This window comes from Myotis nattereri (genome assembly GCF_964212035.1).
Source record: "Myotis nattereri genome assembly, chromosome: 3".
Classification (NCBI taxonomy): Eukaryota; Metazoa; Chordata; class Mammalia; order Chiroptera; family Vespertilionidae; genus Myotis; species Myotis nattereri.
In genome coordinates, this window is record NC_138077.1 from 207,847,116 (window position 1) to 207,863,666 (window position 16,551).

At 46.3% G+C, this 16,551-nt stretch overlaps 1 protein-coding gene across 1 annotated transcript in view; it reads right to left on the bottom strand.

The window, feature by feature from the left end:
• The window catches only part of DNAJC16 (DnaJ heat shock protein family (Hsp40) member C16), a 29,671-nt gene that overhangs the window by 3,413 nt on the left and 9,707 nt on the right, over nucleotides 1–16,551 (bottom strand). The window contains exons 5-13 of the mRNA XM_081085631.1: nucleotides 15,511–15,615; nucleotides 14,644–14,802; nucleotides 6,153–6,283; nucleotides 4,901–5,084; nucleotides 3,972–4,154; nucleotides 3,745–3,821; nucleotides 2,700–2,780; nucleotides 2,497–2,595; nucleotides 296–466 (exon numbers count right to left, since the gene is read on the bottom strand). Coding sequence (XP_080941757.1) covers nucleotides 296–466; nucleotides 2,497–2,595; nucleotides 2,700–2,780; nucleotides 3,745–3,821; nucleotides 3,972–4,154; nucleotides 4,901–5,084; nucleotides 6,153–6,283; nucleotides 14,644–14,802; nucleotides 15,511–15,615 — 1,190 coding nt within the window. The remainder of the gene's footprint in view (nucleotides 1–295; nucleotides 467–2,496; nucleotides 2,596–2,699; nucleotides 2,781–3,744; nucleotides 3,822–3,971; nucleotides 4,155–4,900; nucleotides 5,085–6,152; nucleotides 6,284–14,643; nucleotides 14,803–15,510; nucleotides 15,616–16,551) is intronic.

The window sequence follows — 16,551 nt, forward strand, 5'->3', positions numbered from 1 at the left end:
CCACCCCCGGCCTCTTACTGGGTGTCACGTCACTCTCAGTGTCCAGCTCCAGGAAAAGACACAGGAGCCAGAGAATAGTCAGTTTCCTGAAAGGGCCCCAGGAAGAACTGAGGGGCACGAAGTCAAGGGGCAGAGAAGGCTCCCACTTCTGGCTTAGACAGGTCACGGCCACCACGGCGCTGCACGGATAGAGCTCCTCCCGGCCCAAGAGGAAAGGATGTAACTCCCAGCCGGCCCCCTCCTTCCCAGATGTGCCTGCTGTCTCCCCGTCCCGCCCTCTCTCACACGCGCTTACCCAGTGAACATGTAGACCTCCAGAGCGAACTTCTGCAGGAGGCTGGTCTTGGTGGAGTTGGACAGGATGAGGACCACGTTCATGTGGCCTGGCCGCAGGCGCACCAAGTTACTGGTGTACGTTACATCCGTGAGTTCCGTCACCTCCACAAAGCCTTTTCTAGGGTTCTTGCTGTGAAAGAATATGGAGCAGTTAAGATATTATCAGAGGCCCGGCCAGTGTGGCTCAGTGGTTGAGTGTTGACCTATGAACCAGGTCACAGTTCGATTCCCAGTCAGGCGCATGCCTGGGTTGCAGGCTCAATCCCCAGTAAGGGGCATGCAGGAGGCAGCCAATCAATGATTCTCTTTCATCAGTGTTTTGCTCTCTCTCTCTCTCCCCATCCCATTCTAAAATCAATAAAAATATATTTAAAAAAAGATATCAGGGTAGTAAAATGCCATTACATTTAAAAGAACCAAGCAGAAGAAAACGCTATGTTCGGAACATTTGAGATCTTTCTCCCCAGGATATATCATCAGTTTGGATCAAATAAACCCATAAAAATTCTCTACAAAAAAAAAAAAAGAGCCCAGCCGGCATGGCTCAGTGGTTGAGGGTCGACCTATGAACCAGGAGGTCAGGGTTCAATTCCTTGTCAGGGCACATGACCGGGTTGCAGGCTCGATCCCCAGTGTGGGGCTTGCAAGAGGCAGCTGGTCAGTGATTCTCTCTCACCATTGAAGTTTTTCTCTCTCTCTCCTGCTCCCTTCCTCTCTGAATTAAAAAATACATTAAAAAAACAAAAACCCACTATGTTCTAACCCAGCGGTTCTCAACCTGTGGGTTGCGACCCCTTTGGGGGTTGAACAACCCTTTCACAGGGGTCGCCTAAGACCATTGGAAAACACATATATAATTACATTTTTTAAAAAATATATTTTATTGATTTTTTACAAAGAGGAAGGGAGAGGGACAGAGCCAGAAACATCGATGAGAGAGAAACATCGATCAGCTGCCTTCTGCACACCCCCCACTGGGGATGTGCCCGCAACCAAGGTACATGCCCTTGACCGAAATCGAACCCGGGACCCTTGAGTCCGTAGGCCGACGCTCTATCCACTGAGCCAAACCGGTTCTGGCTACATTTTGTTTTTATGATTATTCACTATGCTTTAATTATGTTCAATTTGTAACAATGAAATTGGGGGTTACCACAACATGAGGAATTGTATTAAAGGGTCAAGGCATTAGGAAGGTTGAGAACCACTGTTCTAACCAGACAAGATACGTTATTTAATACTGGAGCCTGGCGCACAAAATTTGTTTATGGGTAGGGTCCCTAGGCCTGGCCCTCTGTGTGTGGGGCGACCGGCGGGGCAATCGGGGCCTAGGCGCCACCACCCACCACAGGCGATTGGAGCCTGCTGGCTGGGGGGAGGGGCCGAGAGGTTGGCCAGTAGGCCTTGATTGGGCCATCGATGGGGGCTTGCGGGCTGGGGGCAGCTCCTGCGTTGAGCATCTACACCACTGGTCACTGTGCGTCATAGCTGACCGGTCATTCTGCTGTCCGGTCAATTTGCATATTATGCTTTTATATATATGGATTCGAGAGCCCAATGCACTAGGAGGACTGGGTGGTCCCTGCTTGGCCTCCTGGGCCTACAAAGAGATTCTCAGTCGGAGCAGAGCAACTTTAGGATAGGACGCACCATTCTCTGCTTCCAGCTCATCTAGCATCTCTCTGATGTGCTTCTTTGTTTCGTGCCCTCACTGTTAAACTTGCGATTGAGAAACCAGTGATCCTGAGCAGAAGGAGGCCCAGTGTCTGCATGTGGAGAGGGTCCCAGTGAACAGGAATCGGCGGCGACCTTCCCTGTTCCCACCTCCCACAGCTGGATGGGAACCAGAGTTCTATACACACATGTAGTCAAACTCTTATTGATGAGACCACACGGGCTGCGGGTCAGCAGCCAGGGGGAGGTGGGCGTGGTATTTTGTTAGACCAGGGGTAGGGAATGTCTGGTGCCAGGGCCATATAAAGCCCTCGGAATCATTTGACCTGGCCCTGCCAAGGCATTAGGGGTGAGTTCATTAAATGTTTGACCAAATAGAGCAGGCTCATTTTTAAGTTGATCGTTTTGTAGGGCCCTCGAATGATCTTATAAATAGCCAAACAGCCCTTGGCGGAAGAAAGGTTCCCCACCCTGTGACAGACAAACCTGGTGTTCTCTCTGGTGAAGCTGGACACGGTCTTCTCGGCCGTCTCCTGGGCTTTCTTTTTGTCTGGATTTTTTGACTCTCGATCATAGTTTGAGTCACTAAAGTGAGAAAAAAGGAGTTTTACAAAAAAAAGAGGACAAACCACCGTGAGGTTTGGGCCCTCCCCACAGAGAGCCATGCTGAGAAGCCGTGGAGGACTCACCAGAATGCCTGGATGATGAAGGTGCCGAAGAGGACGAATAAGGCGGAGAAGGCCAGAGACAGGAGGGGTATCATTTCCCGCCTAAAACGAAGACAACAAGCTTACAACCTGCTCCACTCTACATGGGCTGCTGTGACATAGCAGTGAATGCTTTTAGGTTCCTCTCTCTGGCTCAAAAGAACAAACCCCCAAACAACCCCAAACCAAAAAGCTTTCATATCAATAAACACTTTCTAATTCCATACAAAGAGAGGTTCTTGGGGGTGGGGAAAGCAGAGAGTGCCCTCCGGCTGTTAGGATGCAGAGATTGCTTATTTTCAGTTCAATTCTGTGCCTCAGTATTACAGGCCGTGCCTAACATATCCTGCAGGAGGCAACAGTAAGGAGGCAATGAAGGATTTAGGTTGTGAGCAGGGACAGGGGGGTAAATGGTGACGGACGGAGACTTGACTTGGGGTGGTGAACACAATGCAGTGTACAGAGGCTGTGCCCCTGAAACCTGTATAATTTTATTAACCAGTGTCACCCCAATCAATTCAGTGAAAAGGAAAAGGGGCGTTAAGATGTACCAGGCCAGGAACGATTAATTCCTGACTGGCTTGTACACCTGCACATTGGACTACATGTGTGTCAGGCTCTGTTGTCTGGAAGGGCAGCCAGTGGGAATGAGTCAATCAGCAAATATAAAAAAGTGAAGTGATGGAGAGAAAGAAAAAGGGGAACGGTGTTGAAAAAGTGTAAACATTCTTCCACCTGCCTATGCTGAATATACACTCACGTCAAAGAAGAATAGACCGTTTTCAGATCAACTAAAGGACTTGTATGCATGCATATAAGCATAACCAGTGGACATAAGACATTGGGGGATAGGGGAGGCTAGGGGACTGTCTAGGGCGGGGGGATAAAATGGACACATATGTAATACCCTTTGTAATACTTTAAGCAATAAATTAAAAAAAAAAAAAAGAATAGACCGTTTTCAAAAGAAAAGCAGCAATCCTGCCATTAATAGAGCAAAAGACACGCCATCTCACAACATTCCTACCAGTTGTTGAAATACAGGTCTTCCAACCAGTCTGAGATGTAGGAAAAAGCAGTGACAAACCACCGAACGAGGAAAATCTATTGAGAGAATGAATGACGGTCAAGACCGAGCCCCTGAGCCCCAGTGGGAGAAGTCCTCACCCCAACACAGCGCTGCTGCTGAGCTTCTGTGCAGCCCTGGGAGCCACCAGCCCTGCCCAGCACCCACTCCCTGGGCCACACGCTTACAGGGGCAAGTTCATCGATCAAGTCGGGGAGCACAGCTTCCGAGGACAGAAGAGTGGAGTCTTTCCGCAGCTGCTCGAGATAACTCAGAAGGATGAATTTATCATTCTCACTCCCTGTCCAGGGGTCCTCCAGGGTCTTGTAGACCACCCTGCCTCCCATGTTGCGCCTTTCAAAGATAGACACCTGGGAGAAAAGAGAAAAACCATCAGAATTCTCAAAGAATGGTACGTCACTGTTGTTTGTTTTCTCTTCAGAGAGGATGAGAAAAAGGGTCTAAGGAAGTCAGCAATAAACTCAAACAGATATGGATGAGTATAAAACATTTACAAGAGATTTATATTTTTCTGACAAAAGAAATTATGGTGACTTTTTATGGTGACTTTCTGAAGCTTCTGTTAAAGTTAAAGCTCTTTCTTTTAATAAGCTTTGTTCGATAATCTCTTTTTAATTTTTATAATAAAGGAACCCTTTGTTTTTAGAGAGGTTCTCCATGACTACCAAAATGATGAAGAGAATTTCATGCAACTGTAGAGAGTGATGACAAAGGAGGAGAAAGGAAGGAGAGATCAATCAGGATGCTGTGAGTGCAGGCAGGGGTATTTCGACAGCACATTATTGGTAGCTTAAGGAAGATTTTGCAAACTAGATAGGCGATACTAGACCTGCCATAGGAAAAACTGGTGAAAAGGATTGATGCTCTTCAATCTCTACTCACAGAAAAGGTGCTTTCTGTGGAGGTAAAAGGCCGAAAATCTAGGAGGTGGTCACCAGGGTGAAAGACCTTTAAGAGTAGGCTTTCAAAACAGGCTCAGAGGTTTCTGGGTTTCCTGGAGTTTGTATTCAAAACTCCCGAGGAAATAGGACACAGAATCGAGTGCCAGTGCTCGTCAAGAGCTGGGATCAGGACCAGGACGGGGACCACGACTCACCGCCGACTTCCCTCGGAACGTCTCGCTGTCTGGCAGGAAGGCGTTGGCAAACTCCGGCTGCCGATTGCTGTAGACGTGCATGAATCGCAATGTGTCTTGTGAGTTTGCCTGCGCGAAGGACAGGAAGGCCTCAAAGGCTTGACTCGACTTGGTGGCCTCGGGAATCAGTAAAATCACACAGTACCTGCACACAACAGAAGACAGTATCAGCACTCCCGAGGCACGGCTGGAACCTGTGATGGCAAGTGAGGGTGAAGGAGAGGACGTGCTCATGAAGGGACCCTTTGTCTGCATTCACTAAAGACGTGAATGCATTTACTAAAGAAACTCCATGGTCTGCCGAAACCGGTTTGGCTCAGTGGATAGAGCGTCGACCTGCGGACTGAAAGGTCCCAGGTTCGATTCCGGTCAAGGGCATGTACCTGGGTTGCGGGCACATCCCCAGTAGGAGATGTGCAGGAGGCGGCTGATCGATGTTGCTCTCTCATCGATGTTTCTAACTCTCTATCTCTCTCCCTTCCTCTCTGTAAAAAATCAATAAAATATATTTAAAAAAAAAAAGAAACTCCATGGTCAAAGTCTAACGGGAAAATATTTCCAAGTCGTTCCCGACACACTTCTTTCTCGGACCACCCTCTACCACACTCAGGGCTGTCTTCTGAGGCAATGGTCACCGAGTCCTGGATGCAGATGGGCCTTTCAGAAGCCATCTGGCCTGGTTCTTCCACTACAGGCCGGCTGCTCACCTCTCAGCTCACTGGCTGCTGAGCCTCATTCTGAAGGGCTTCCTTTGCGATGGTTCCACTGGGAAGTTTAGCTTATCATTCACTCATCCACTCTCCCAACATCTCCTGAGCACTTCTAGAATGATTGTGCCCTTGTGGAGCCTCTATTCGAGACCCGCAAACACTCACCCTACTATTGTGGGAATAGTGACTCTCTCGTACTCCATGCTTCTTTAAGGAAACATCTCTCCCTGACACCTGGCTGAAGTCTACTCATCCTTCAGGTTTCGGCTGAAGTGTTACACGGCGGGGAAATCTTCTCTGACCCCGAGGGCAGGCTGGCACATCCAAAACTTAGTCCTAAGGGACCCTGAATTAATACACCCCACTGCTCTAACAGTTGTCAGTCAATATTTGCTACATAAAGAATAAACTCCGACCGCCACAGGGGAGGTGTGAATGGCCTGTAGGAAAGTGCGCCGTGGCCCCTCCACTGCCACGACAAGCAGAGCAAAGCCCGGCCTTACTTCCTCTGTCGGTGAGACCGCTTCACGGGGCAGAGTTCCTGGAACAACTTCTGGTTGGTGAGCCTGGTTGCTAATAGATACTTGTTTTGGCTGATGAAGTCATTAATGACCTCCTTCTTCGTATGTGGGGCCTAGAGGAAAACCAAGAAATAGTTGATTTTATTCAGTTTTCTCACTGAAAATGAGCTTTATGTGTAACTCAATAAAAACGTGGCTCACCCTGGCTATCCTATATAACTGAAGGCTAATATGCAAAGTGACCGAACGGAGGATGACCAGTCGCTGTGACATGCACTGACCACCAGGGGCAGATGCTCAGCGCAGGAGTTGCCCCCTAGTGGTCAGTGCGCTCCCATAGGGGAAGCGTAGCTCAGCCAGAAGCCGGGCTCCGGGCTGGTGAGCGCAGTGGTGGTGGCAGGAGCCTCTCCCGCCTCTGCTACAGTGCAAAGGATGTCTGACTGCTGGCTTAGGCCGGGACTAAGCCGGCAGTCGGACATCCCTCAAGGGGTCCAGGACTATGAGAGGGTGCAGACGGGCCTTTCAGACACAGGCCGGGCTGAGGGACCCCCAAAGTGCACGATTTTCATGCACCAGGCCTCTAGTTGTAACATAAAAAAATAAGAAAGATCTGTTTGAGCAACTAAACATGTGACCTTCAACAATTCAGGGTTGGGGCAATGCTATGGTTATTTCAGGTCAAACGATAGCCATGTGCTCCTTCCACTGGCAAACTCTGTATACTGTTTTATGTTGGCAGATTAAAAAACCCAATCATTTTAGGCAAATTTACTTTCATTTAAGATTTGTAGCAAACTGAACAATTAAACTCCAAAGTAACAAATTTATCCTATACTAGAGGCCTGGTGCACAAAATTTGTGCACTGAGGGGGCGGGGCGGGAGGGAGGCGTCCCCTCAGTCTGGCCTGCACCCTCTCGCAGTCCGGGATCCCTTGCTCCTCACTGCCCGCCTGTTTGCTGCTCCTTACCACTTGGATCGCTGCTCCTTAGAGCTGCTGTGGTGGTGGGAAAGGCTCCCACCACCACTGCAGCGCTCGCCAGCCGTGAGTCCGGCTTCTGGCTGAGCGGCGCTCCTCCTGTGCACTGACCACTGGGAGAAGCTCCCGCATTGAGCGTCTGCCCCCTGATGGTCAGTGCGCATCATAGGGACCAGTCGTTCTGCTGTAATGGTCGCTTAGGCTTTTATTATCTACACTAATAAAAGAGAAACATGGTAATTGGCGTACGACCGCTACCCTTCCCGTTGGCTAATCAGGGCAATATGCATATTAACTGTCAGCCAAGATGGCGGCCGGCAGCCAGGCAGCTTGAAACTAACATGAGGCTTGCTTGCTTCAGTGACGGAGGACTCCAACGTTCCCCACAGGCAGCTGCAGGCCTCTGAGCCTGCAGTTTCCAACATTGTAACAAATACAGACGCTAAACAAAACCCCAGAAACCAACTTTCAGCTAGTCGGGATCTCAGAGCTGGAGTTGATACAGAGTTTCGAGAACCGAAACAAACCAGATACCTGCTTTCAGGAGCGGAGGCCTAAGAGCTGGAGCCAGAGCTAAAGCTGGCCCAGAATAAAAAAAAAGAAAAAGAAAAAAAGGAGCAGTTGGGAGCTTCAGTCCCAGCCTGAAAACAGCCCTCAGCCCCTCACCCAGACTGGCCAGGCACCCCAGTGGGGACCCCCACCCTGATCCAGGACACCCTCAGGGCAAACCAGCCGGCCCCCACCCGTGCACCAGGCCTCTATTCTATATAGTAAAAGGGTAATATGCCTCCCAGCACCGGGATCAGCAGAGCCGAGAGGCCTCCCGGCACCGGGATCAGCGTGACAGGGGGCAGCGCCCAAAACCCCTGATCGCCCTGCGGCTCTGTGTGTGACAGGGGGCGGGGCCACAACCTCCCTATCCGCCCTGCTCTGTTCCTGACAGGGGAAGGCACCCAACTCCCTGATCAGCCCTGCTCTGTGGGTGATAGAGGGCGGTGCCCCAACCCCCCCTCCCCCCAACAGGCCTTGCTCTGTGTGTGATGGGGTAGAGCCATAACCTCCCCATTGGCCCTGCCCTGAGTGTGACAGTGGCAGCGCCCCAACCCCCTGATTGGCCCTGCTCTGTGGGTGATAGAGGGCGGCGCCCCAACCCCCTGATCCGCCCTGTTCTGTGTGTGACAGGGGCAGTGCGCCAACTCCCCTATCGGCCCTACTCTGTGAGTGACAGGGGGGAGCTCCTCAACCCCCTGATGGGCCCTGCTCTGTGCGTGACAGGGGGGAGCTCCCCAACCCCCTGATGGGCCCTGCTCTGTGCGTGATGGGGGGGAGCTCCCCAACCCCCTGATCGGCCCTGCTCTGTGCATGACAGGGGGTGGTGCCACAACCTCCCCATCGACTCTGCCTTGAGTGTGACAGGGGCCGGTGCCCCAACCCCCCAATCGGCCCTACCCTGAGCATGACTGAGGGTGGCATTGCAACCTCCCAATCCGCCCTGCTCTGTGCATGACAGGGGCGCCGCCCCAACTCCCCAACTGGCCCTGCTCTGAGCCCAACCAGGGGCTGCACCTAGGGATTGGGCCTGCCCTCTGCCACCCGGGAGCAGGCCTAAGCCAGCAGGTCGTTATCTGCCAAGGGGTCCCAGACTGCGAGAGGGCACAGGCCGGGCTGAGGGACCCCCCCTTCCCCCCGAGTGCACAAATTTTTGTGCACTGGGTCTCTAGTATAGATAATAAAACCCCAATATGCAAATTGACCAAATGGCAGAACGACCGGTTACTATAACACACACTGACCACCAGGGGGCAGATGCTGGCAAGCACAGCAGTGGTGGTTGGAGCCTCTCCCACCTCCACTACAGGCAGGCGGTAAGGAGCGAGGGGTCCCAGACTGAGAGAGGGTGCAGGCCGGGCTGAAGGACTCCCCACCCCCTCCACCCCCCCCACCCCCCCCCACGAAATTTTGTACATCGGGCCTCTAGTTAAGTATATAAGGCAGACTACAAAATTGTATGACCACTTTGTTATTAGTAGCTTTCATACATTTTGAAGGACTAAAATTATACGGGGGGTGGGGGGTGGGGCGCAAAATTAGTTTTACAGTTGCATGTACATGAAAAAGAGTTTATTCTTATATTATTTACTCTTGTATATTTTTTCCATACAAACTACTGTAAACCTACTTTTGCCCACCCCATATACTGCAGGTTCTCGGACCACAATCTAGAAAATATAAAATGTGAACCAGAACATCCCTGTAGTTAAGAAGCACACACTGAATAACCTATTGATCTAAGAAAATACATCAGATATTAAAAAATATTTTGAACTTGAATGATTAATGAAAATACTATTTACCAAAACTTTGAGATGCAGATAAAAGTAGTACTTAGAGGGTTATATTAAAATGAATATAACATAAATTAATGAATTAGATATCTGTTTCAAGAAGTTTAAAAGAACAGCAAAAAGATAAACACAGAAAGAAGGGTATAATAAAGGTAAAAATGGAAATCAATGAAACAAAAATTATAGAAAAAGAAGAAACAGAAGAATTAACAAACTCAAAATTGGTTCTTTGGGAGAGCTAATAAAATGGACAAATCTCTGGTAAAACCAATCATGGAAACAAGAGAAGACTCAAATAACCATTATCAGTGTGTCAAGGAGGAATTGCTACCTATGTCACAAAGTTAAAAAAAGAAGTTCATTGAATTGAAAAACTTGGATGAAGTAGAAAAATTCCTTTTAGTTCAAATCTCACAATCACACAGACACTTGTCCTCAAGACAACCTTTGCACTTGGCATCAAGCAGACTGTTTTATGCAAACTTCCCATTTTATCACACAGAATATTAAAAACACCAAAAGACGTGTACTCAAGGGCCAATTTATCCTATATAATAAAAGCCTAATATGCAAATTGACCAAATAGCAGAACGACTGGTGGAACGACTGGTTGCTATGAGGCACACTGACCACCAGGGGGCAGATGCTCAACGCAGGAGCTTCCCCCAGCCTGCAGGCCCCAGGCCAGCCATGGCTGGTGCCAGTGGGGAGGCCCCCTCTATTGCCCTGCCGATTTCCCCACAGATCAGCCCTGATCACTGGCCAAGCCTAGGGTCCCTACCCGTGCATAAATTTCGTGCACTGGGCCTCTAGTTTATTAATAAAGTTAATACTTCTTACTGCTTCATCAAGGCTATGAAGTAAAATGAGTGTTGTTTGCTTGTTTTTATGGAAAGGGCTTAGGAAGAAAAACATGACCACTGGTGGGGGGTTTACGCACTTGGTTACCTGCTGGTCGTTTCACCCACCATAGCTTTTGCACCATCAGTGCAAACATCAACCCAAAGGAGGAGAAATTATGTCTAAGGTTATGAAGACAGTTTTGATCTCACAGGCTTCTTCAAGGGCCTTTGGGACTCGCCACCCTGGAGTCTGTGAACCACATTCTGAAAACGGTGGTGGTAGAGAAACTTGTGCTCAGGACGCACTGGACTCATGTCCTGGCCATGGCATCGCTGCTCCCACAGCACGGGAATGTCCGTCAACAGGAGCGTGAGTAAATGACAACGTGGCTGTAAACACTGCACACCCAATGAACACACATTAACTAGAGCCCCGCGAAATAACTGGTGCTTCTAGCATCACACTAAGCCACCAATCGTTGGGAGAACTTGGTTTATGTTAAGCACGCATTTTTACCTCCTTAAAGAGCAAATTGGTGAAGCATCCACTGTGTCAGTAATTTTGCAACTGCATTTGGTTTACAAGTTTCCCTGGGGAAGGAGTAATAACAAGTCTGCAGAGTAGCAGCTATTATTAAAAAGCAATTTAGGCAATCTTCACAGATTAGCCTCGACTGACGGGACCTCTGTCCTCTTCCTTCAATGGCGTTTGTTTCCTTGCTACTCCCTCTCAGCTTCTTCTGTCACCGTCAGGCACCGTTTTCATCTGCTGGTGGTTGTCCAGATTTTGTCCTTGGCCTCTTCTCTTACTTCACATACGATGTCTGGGAGATCTCCCCATACTCAGGACTCCAGCTTCTAACCATTCACTGATGACCTACAAAACTCTATCCCCAGCTCATCCTAAGATCTAGATCCCTGTATTCAATTGCCCAATGGACAGCTCTCCTTAGACTTCCCATAGGCAGTTCCAATTCACTATGTCCATAGCTGAATTCATTACCTTCCTCCTACACCTGTTCTTCTTTCCTTCCAATCCACCTCCCACGTATTGTCCTTCCCCTTCCCCCCGGTCTCAGGTGCTTGTCTTCCATGTTCACATGGCACCCATCTAAGTGAGACGTCTGCTATAGAGGACAGGAATTGCCATTAGGTCTCTCTCCTCCCCAACTGTGAGTTGGGGACAAAGACTAACTCTGGATGTCACAGCTGGCTCTGTATTTATTACATAGCAGTACTACATTCATTACTGAATGAATGACATAAAAATTTTATAGAATTTCTTGGCCCTGGCTGAGTATCTCAGTGGTTAGAGCATTGTCCCAATAAGCCAAGGCTGCAGGTTCAATCTCTGGTCAGGACACATTTAAGACGCAACCAATGAGTGTATAAATAAGTGGGACAACAAATCAATGTTTCTCTCTCTCTCAAATCAGTAAATAGAATTTCTCATTCTTTTCCTTAAAAGAAGGTCAAAAGGTCCTTGTTGATTTTTTAAAAATAACATTAAAAAACATAAAAGAATACATGTTCATTATAGGGATTTCTTTTTTTAAAAAACAATTTAAAAAAATCATCACTCGAGGATCTATATCAGCGATGGCGAACCTTTTGAGCTCGGCGTGTCAGCATTTTGAAAAACCCTAACTTAACTCTGGTGCCGTGTCACATATAGAAATTTTTTGATATTTGCAACCATAGTAAAACAAAGATTTATATTTTTGATATTTATTTTATATATTTAAATGCCATTTAACAAAGAAAAATCAACCAAAAAAATGAGTTCGCGTGTCACCTATGACACACATGTCATAGGTTCGCCATCACTGATCTATATACATATTTTTAATATACTTTTTTTTATTGATTTCAGAGAGGGAGAGGGAGAGAGACAGAAACATCAATGATGAGAGAGAATCACTGATTGGCTGCCTCCCGCACACCCCACACTGGGGATAGAGCCCACAACCTGGGCATGTGCCCTTGACCAGAATTGAACCTGGGACCCTTCAGTCTACAGGCCAACACTCTATCCACTGCGCCAAACTGGCTCGGGCATTATAGGGATTTTTGAAAATCCAAATATTAACATAATTTTTCCATCAAGAGATAACTACTACTAATGTTTTCACCTATTTCCAGTTTTTCCTGTGTATGCACACACACACATTCATGTTATAAACTTGAGATCAGTGTTTAAACTGAATATAATACAATTTTGCATCCTGCTTGCTCTTTAATGTTCTATTATGAAGATAATCCTCATAATTAAGTATTCTTTTTTTTTAAAGAAATGTTTTTATTGATTTCAGAGGGGAAGGGGGAGGGAGAGATAGAAACATCAATGATGAAAGAATCATTGATCGGCTGCCTCCCTACTGGGGATAGAGCCAGCAACCCAGGCATGTGCCCTTGACTGGAATCAAACCCGGGGCTCTTTGGTCCACAGCCAACGCTCTATCCACTGAGCCAAACCAGCCAGGGTCATTACGTACTCTTGAATGGCCATTTTAAATGGCTACATAAGGTCCCTGCTTGAAACGTACTAATAATTATCCTGCTGGTGGTTATTTATACTCCCCCTCATTTTTGCTATTATGAGTGACACTTAACACATTGTATACGGGAAACGTATTTATACGTTCTACCAGTGTAGTAGAGCGTGGGACACATATTAATATGTTTTTTATAGACTAGCGGTAGAATGCGGGTAACGTATAAATACGTAAACTAAAGTTATCGTAATTTTACTGAACGTTGCCATTTGCGCAAAAAATTAGCAAAAATGGCCCGCGCCACCTGTTAGCGCGTGATAAAAACTACCCACAAACAATGTGTCAACATCTCTGTATGTAATCCCATGTCCCTTAGGTCTTTACTCAAGCATGACCTTACCTTAAAATGAAAACTTTCTTCCCCAACACTCCACATTCCTCTTTCCTGCATTATTTGTCTCCTCAGCACTTACCACTAACATACCATAATAGAGTATGTTATGCTGTCTGTGGTCCCCACTAGAATACAGGACGAGGAATTCTGTTGGTTTTATTTGGGGCTGGATACCCGCATGCAGTGCAATGTTTGGCATATGACAGGGACTCAGGAGTACTCTTTTTTTTTTTGGCGCCCAAACAGGGACATGAATCAGGAGTACTCCTGATGAATGAATCTAGGTAGTTGATTCATTACCACCCAATTGCTTTTCTGAAAATTTTAAAGAGTGTTTCTTTCTACCAACACTTCTGAGTATTTTTATTTTGAAAATCTTTAACAATTTGATGGGAGAAGAAAATGTAAAATTTGCCTTTTTCTGATTATTAGTGAGATTTAATTAAGAAAAATAGATTTTTATTGATTTCAGAAAGGAAGGGAGAGAGAAAGAAACATCAATGATGAGAGAGAATCACTGACCGGCTGCCTCTCGCATGTCCCACATTGGGGATCAAGCCCGCAACCTGGGCATGTACCCTGAATGGGAATCAAACCATGATCTCCTGGTTCATAGGTCGATGCTAAACCACTGAGAAACACTGGCAGGGCAATGAGATTTAATTTTTATTTAATTTTTTTTAAGAGATTTAATTTTTAAAAGAATTTATTGGTCACTTGAATCTCTTCTCAGAATTTTGTTCATATTCTTAGCCCATTTTTTGGGAAAAGGTTTATTATTTGATTTTTGTGGTAAAATATACACAACATAAAACCTACCATTTTAACCATTTTCAAGTGTGTAATTCTGTGGCATTACATATCTGCACATTGTTCTGCAACCATCACCACCATCCACCTCCCAAACCTTTTCATCTTCCCACATGGAAACTGTCCCCATCACACACTAACTCCCCTTTCCTTACTCCCCCAGCTTCTGGCAACTGCCATTCTACTTTCTGTCAAAAGATTATTTTTAGATGCCTAGCCAGTGTGGCTCAATGGTTGAACTTTATCCCATGAACCAAGAGGTTGCTGTTAGATTTTGGGTCAGGGCACAGATTGGTTTGCAGGCTTGATCCCCAGTAGGGCGCGTGCAGGAGGCAGCTGATTGATGATATTTCTCTCACTGAGGTTTCTATCTCTCTACCCCTTTCCCTTCCTCTCTCTAAAAATCAATAAAATCATATTTTTTTTTGAGCAAAAGAGTACCAATCAGATGGAAAACAAACTTGTTTGTAAATTCTGTGTCTCTGAAGGAAGAAGTGAAAAGCTAGTTTCTTCTCCTCACCTGCTTTGCTCAGTTTTGCTGTTTAGTGTTTACATGAAGGCCCGAGATAAAATGCGAGGGCAATCTTGAAACCAGCTGGCTCTCACATACCTCGATAACGTCTGTAGGCTTGTTTATGTACTCTTTAAAGATCAAGATGGTGGGAACATAGACGTTGACGTTGTACTGCCCCGTCATCTCTTCCGCGCCTCTCGAACCGACATACACATATCCAAATAAAAAACTGTCTCTGTGTGCAAAAGCAGTCAGCTGTTAGGGCATAAGAGAGAGGAAGAAATGAGGTCAATAGCACAGCATGTAAATTACAAATCAAGTGTGACTTCTTACATCAGATGAACACTAGCTTATGGTATGGCCCCGCTTGGGCTGTTACACCCTTGTACACTTGTAGAAATTCTATGGTGTTCATGCATGAAAACCGCACCAACAAAGCTCAACACAATTCTTTTCTTTCATAAAGAGAAAAACCATCATCTTATTGAGATGCACACTGGGTGAGGGGCAGGGAGTGTTTGAGGAATTACCTGTACCCCAACTATGTGAGATGGCAGTGACCATCTCGTGTCACAGTGACAACCAGAGGTGTGCTGGAAGTGTAGACTAGGGTCTCACTGAGAGGGCAGCTGTGGAGTCAGACAGGCTTCAAGGGACTCAATACTCCCCATACTGCCAGGGGACCTTGGGTTGTTATAAACCACTCGAAGTTTCAGGATCTTGGTCTATAAAGCAGGGATAATGTCTAGGTCATTGGGGTTTTTTGAAGATTCAATGTATCATGTGTGCGGAAAGCACAGCCTTGCAATAGCATCAGGAGCTGCTCAGTGCACAGTGTTTAAGGCAAATTTCTAGTCTTTGAACATTTCTCATGGGATAAGCTTTTACCTACAAAAAGGACACTCAGGCTACAAGTTCTTCCCAAGGAAATAACAGAAAACATTACCCCAGCACACAGAGTACCTTGAATGGCAGTGGTATAACTGGCATTTTGTCGAACAGAAGGACATGTGGTTTATTCTCTTGCTGCCAGCCAGAGAGGAATTGGACATAATTTTTATTTGTAACCTTCAATTGAAAAGAGAATGTTAATTTCAATATTGAATTTTCAACTACTGTACTATCATTCAATCAACAGATAATTACATAAAATAAAATGTGTAAAATATTTTATAAAAAATAAGAAATGCAGGCAACTAAGCTTTTGTCTTCATTTGACTAAAACTATTAAAAAGAAAGAGATGTTGCCCTGACCGGTTGGCTCAGTGGATAGAGCGTCGGCCTGCGGACTCGGGGTTCCTGGGTTTGATTCCAGTCAAGGGCATGTACCTTGGTTGCGGGCACATCCCCAGTGGGGAGTGTGCAGGAGGCAGCTGATCGATGTTTCTAACTCCCTATCCCTCTTCCTCTCTGTGAAAATCAATAAAATATATTTAAAAAAAATAAAAAGAGATGTTGATTTCATATTTTCATGTGTTCCAACTCTGAAAGCATAATCTTTTCTAAAATAATTACTGACCATAATATTTAAAAAATGAGCTTTCAAAGTTGGTTCTTGCTTCATTACAGGCTAATTTTTAATTAACCTTAATCTATTAACCTTAATCTAATGCAGAAGATAATGCACCAATTGGTCTTTTAAAATAGCTTAAATAAAAATAAGTGTGCCTGAGCCAGAGTCAAAACTCTCATCACTCAGAGCATGGGATTTTGCCATTTTGGTGACACAAAACTGGCCCTGGACTAAATGTTGCTCTGTCCTCAATTAGAGAAATTTAAAACAAGACCTGAAAAGACCACTGTTCCCAAGGAACTTAACCACATCCCAGAACAAAGCTCAGGGGTATTTATTGGAAAATAAAGACATCCCAATATCAGGACCCAACAGGTAAAAGGTACACTATCTAGCATCCAAAAGTAGAAACCCTGGCCAGTGTTGCCCAGTTGGATGAGCATTGTCCCATGCCCAAAAGGTCGCTGGTTTGATTACTGGTCGGGGCACAT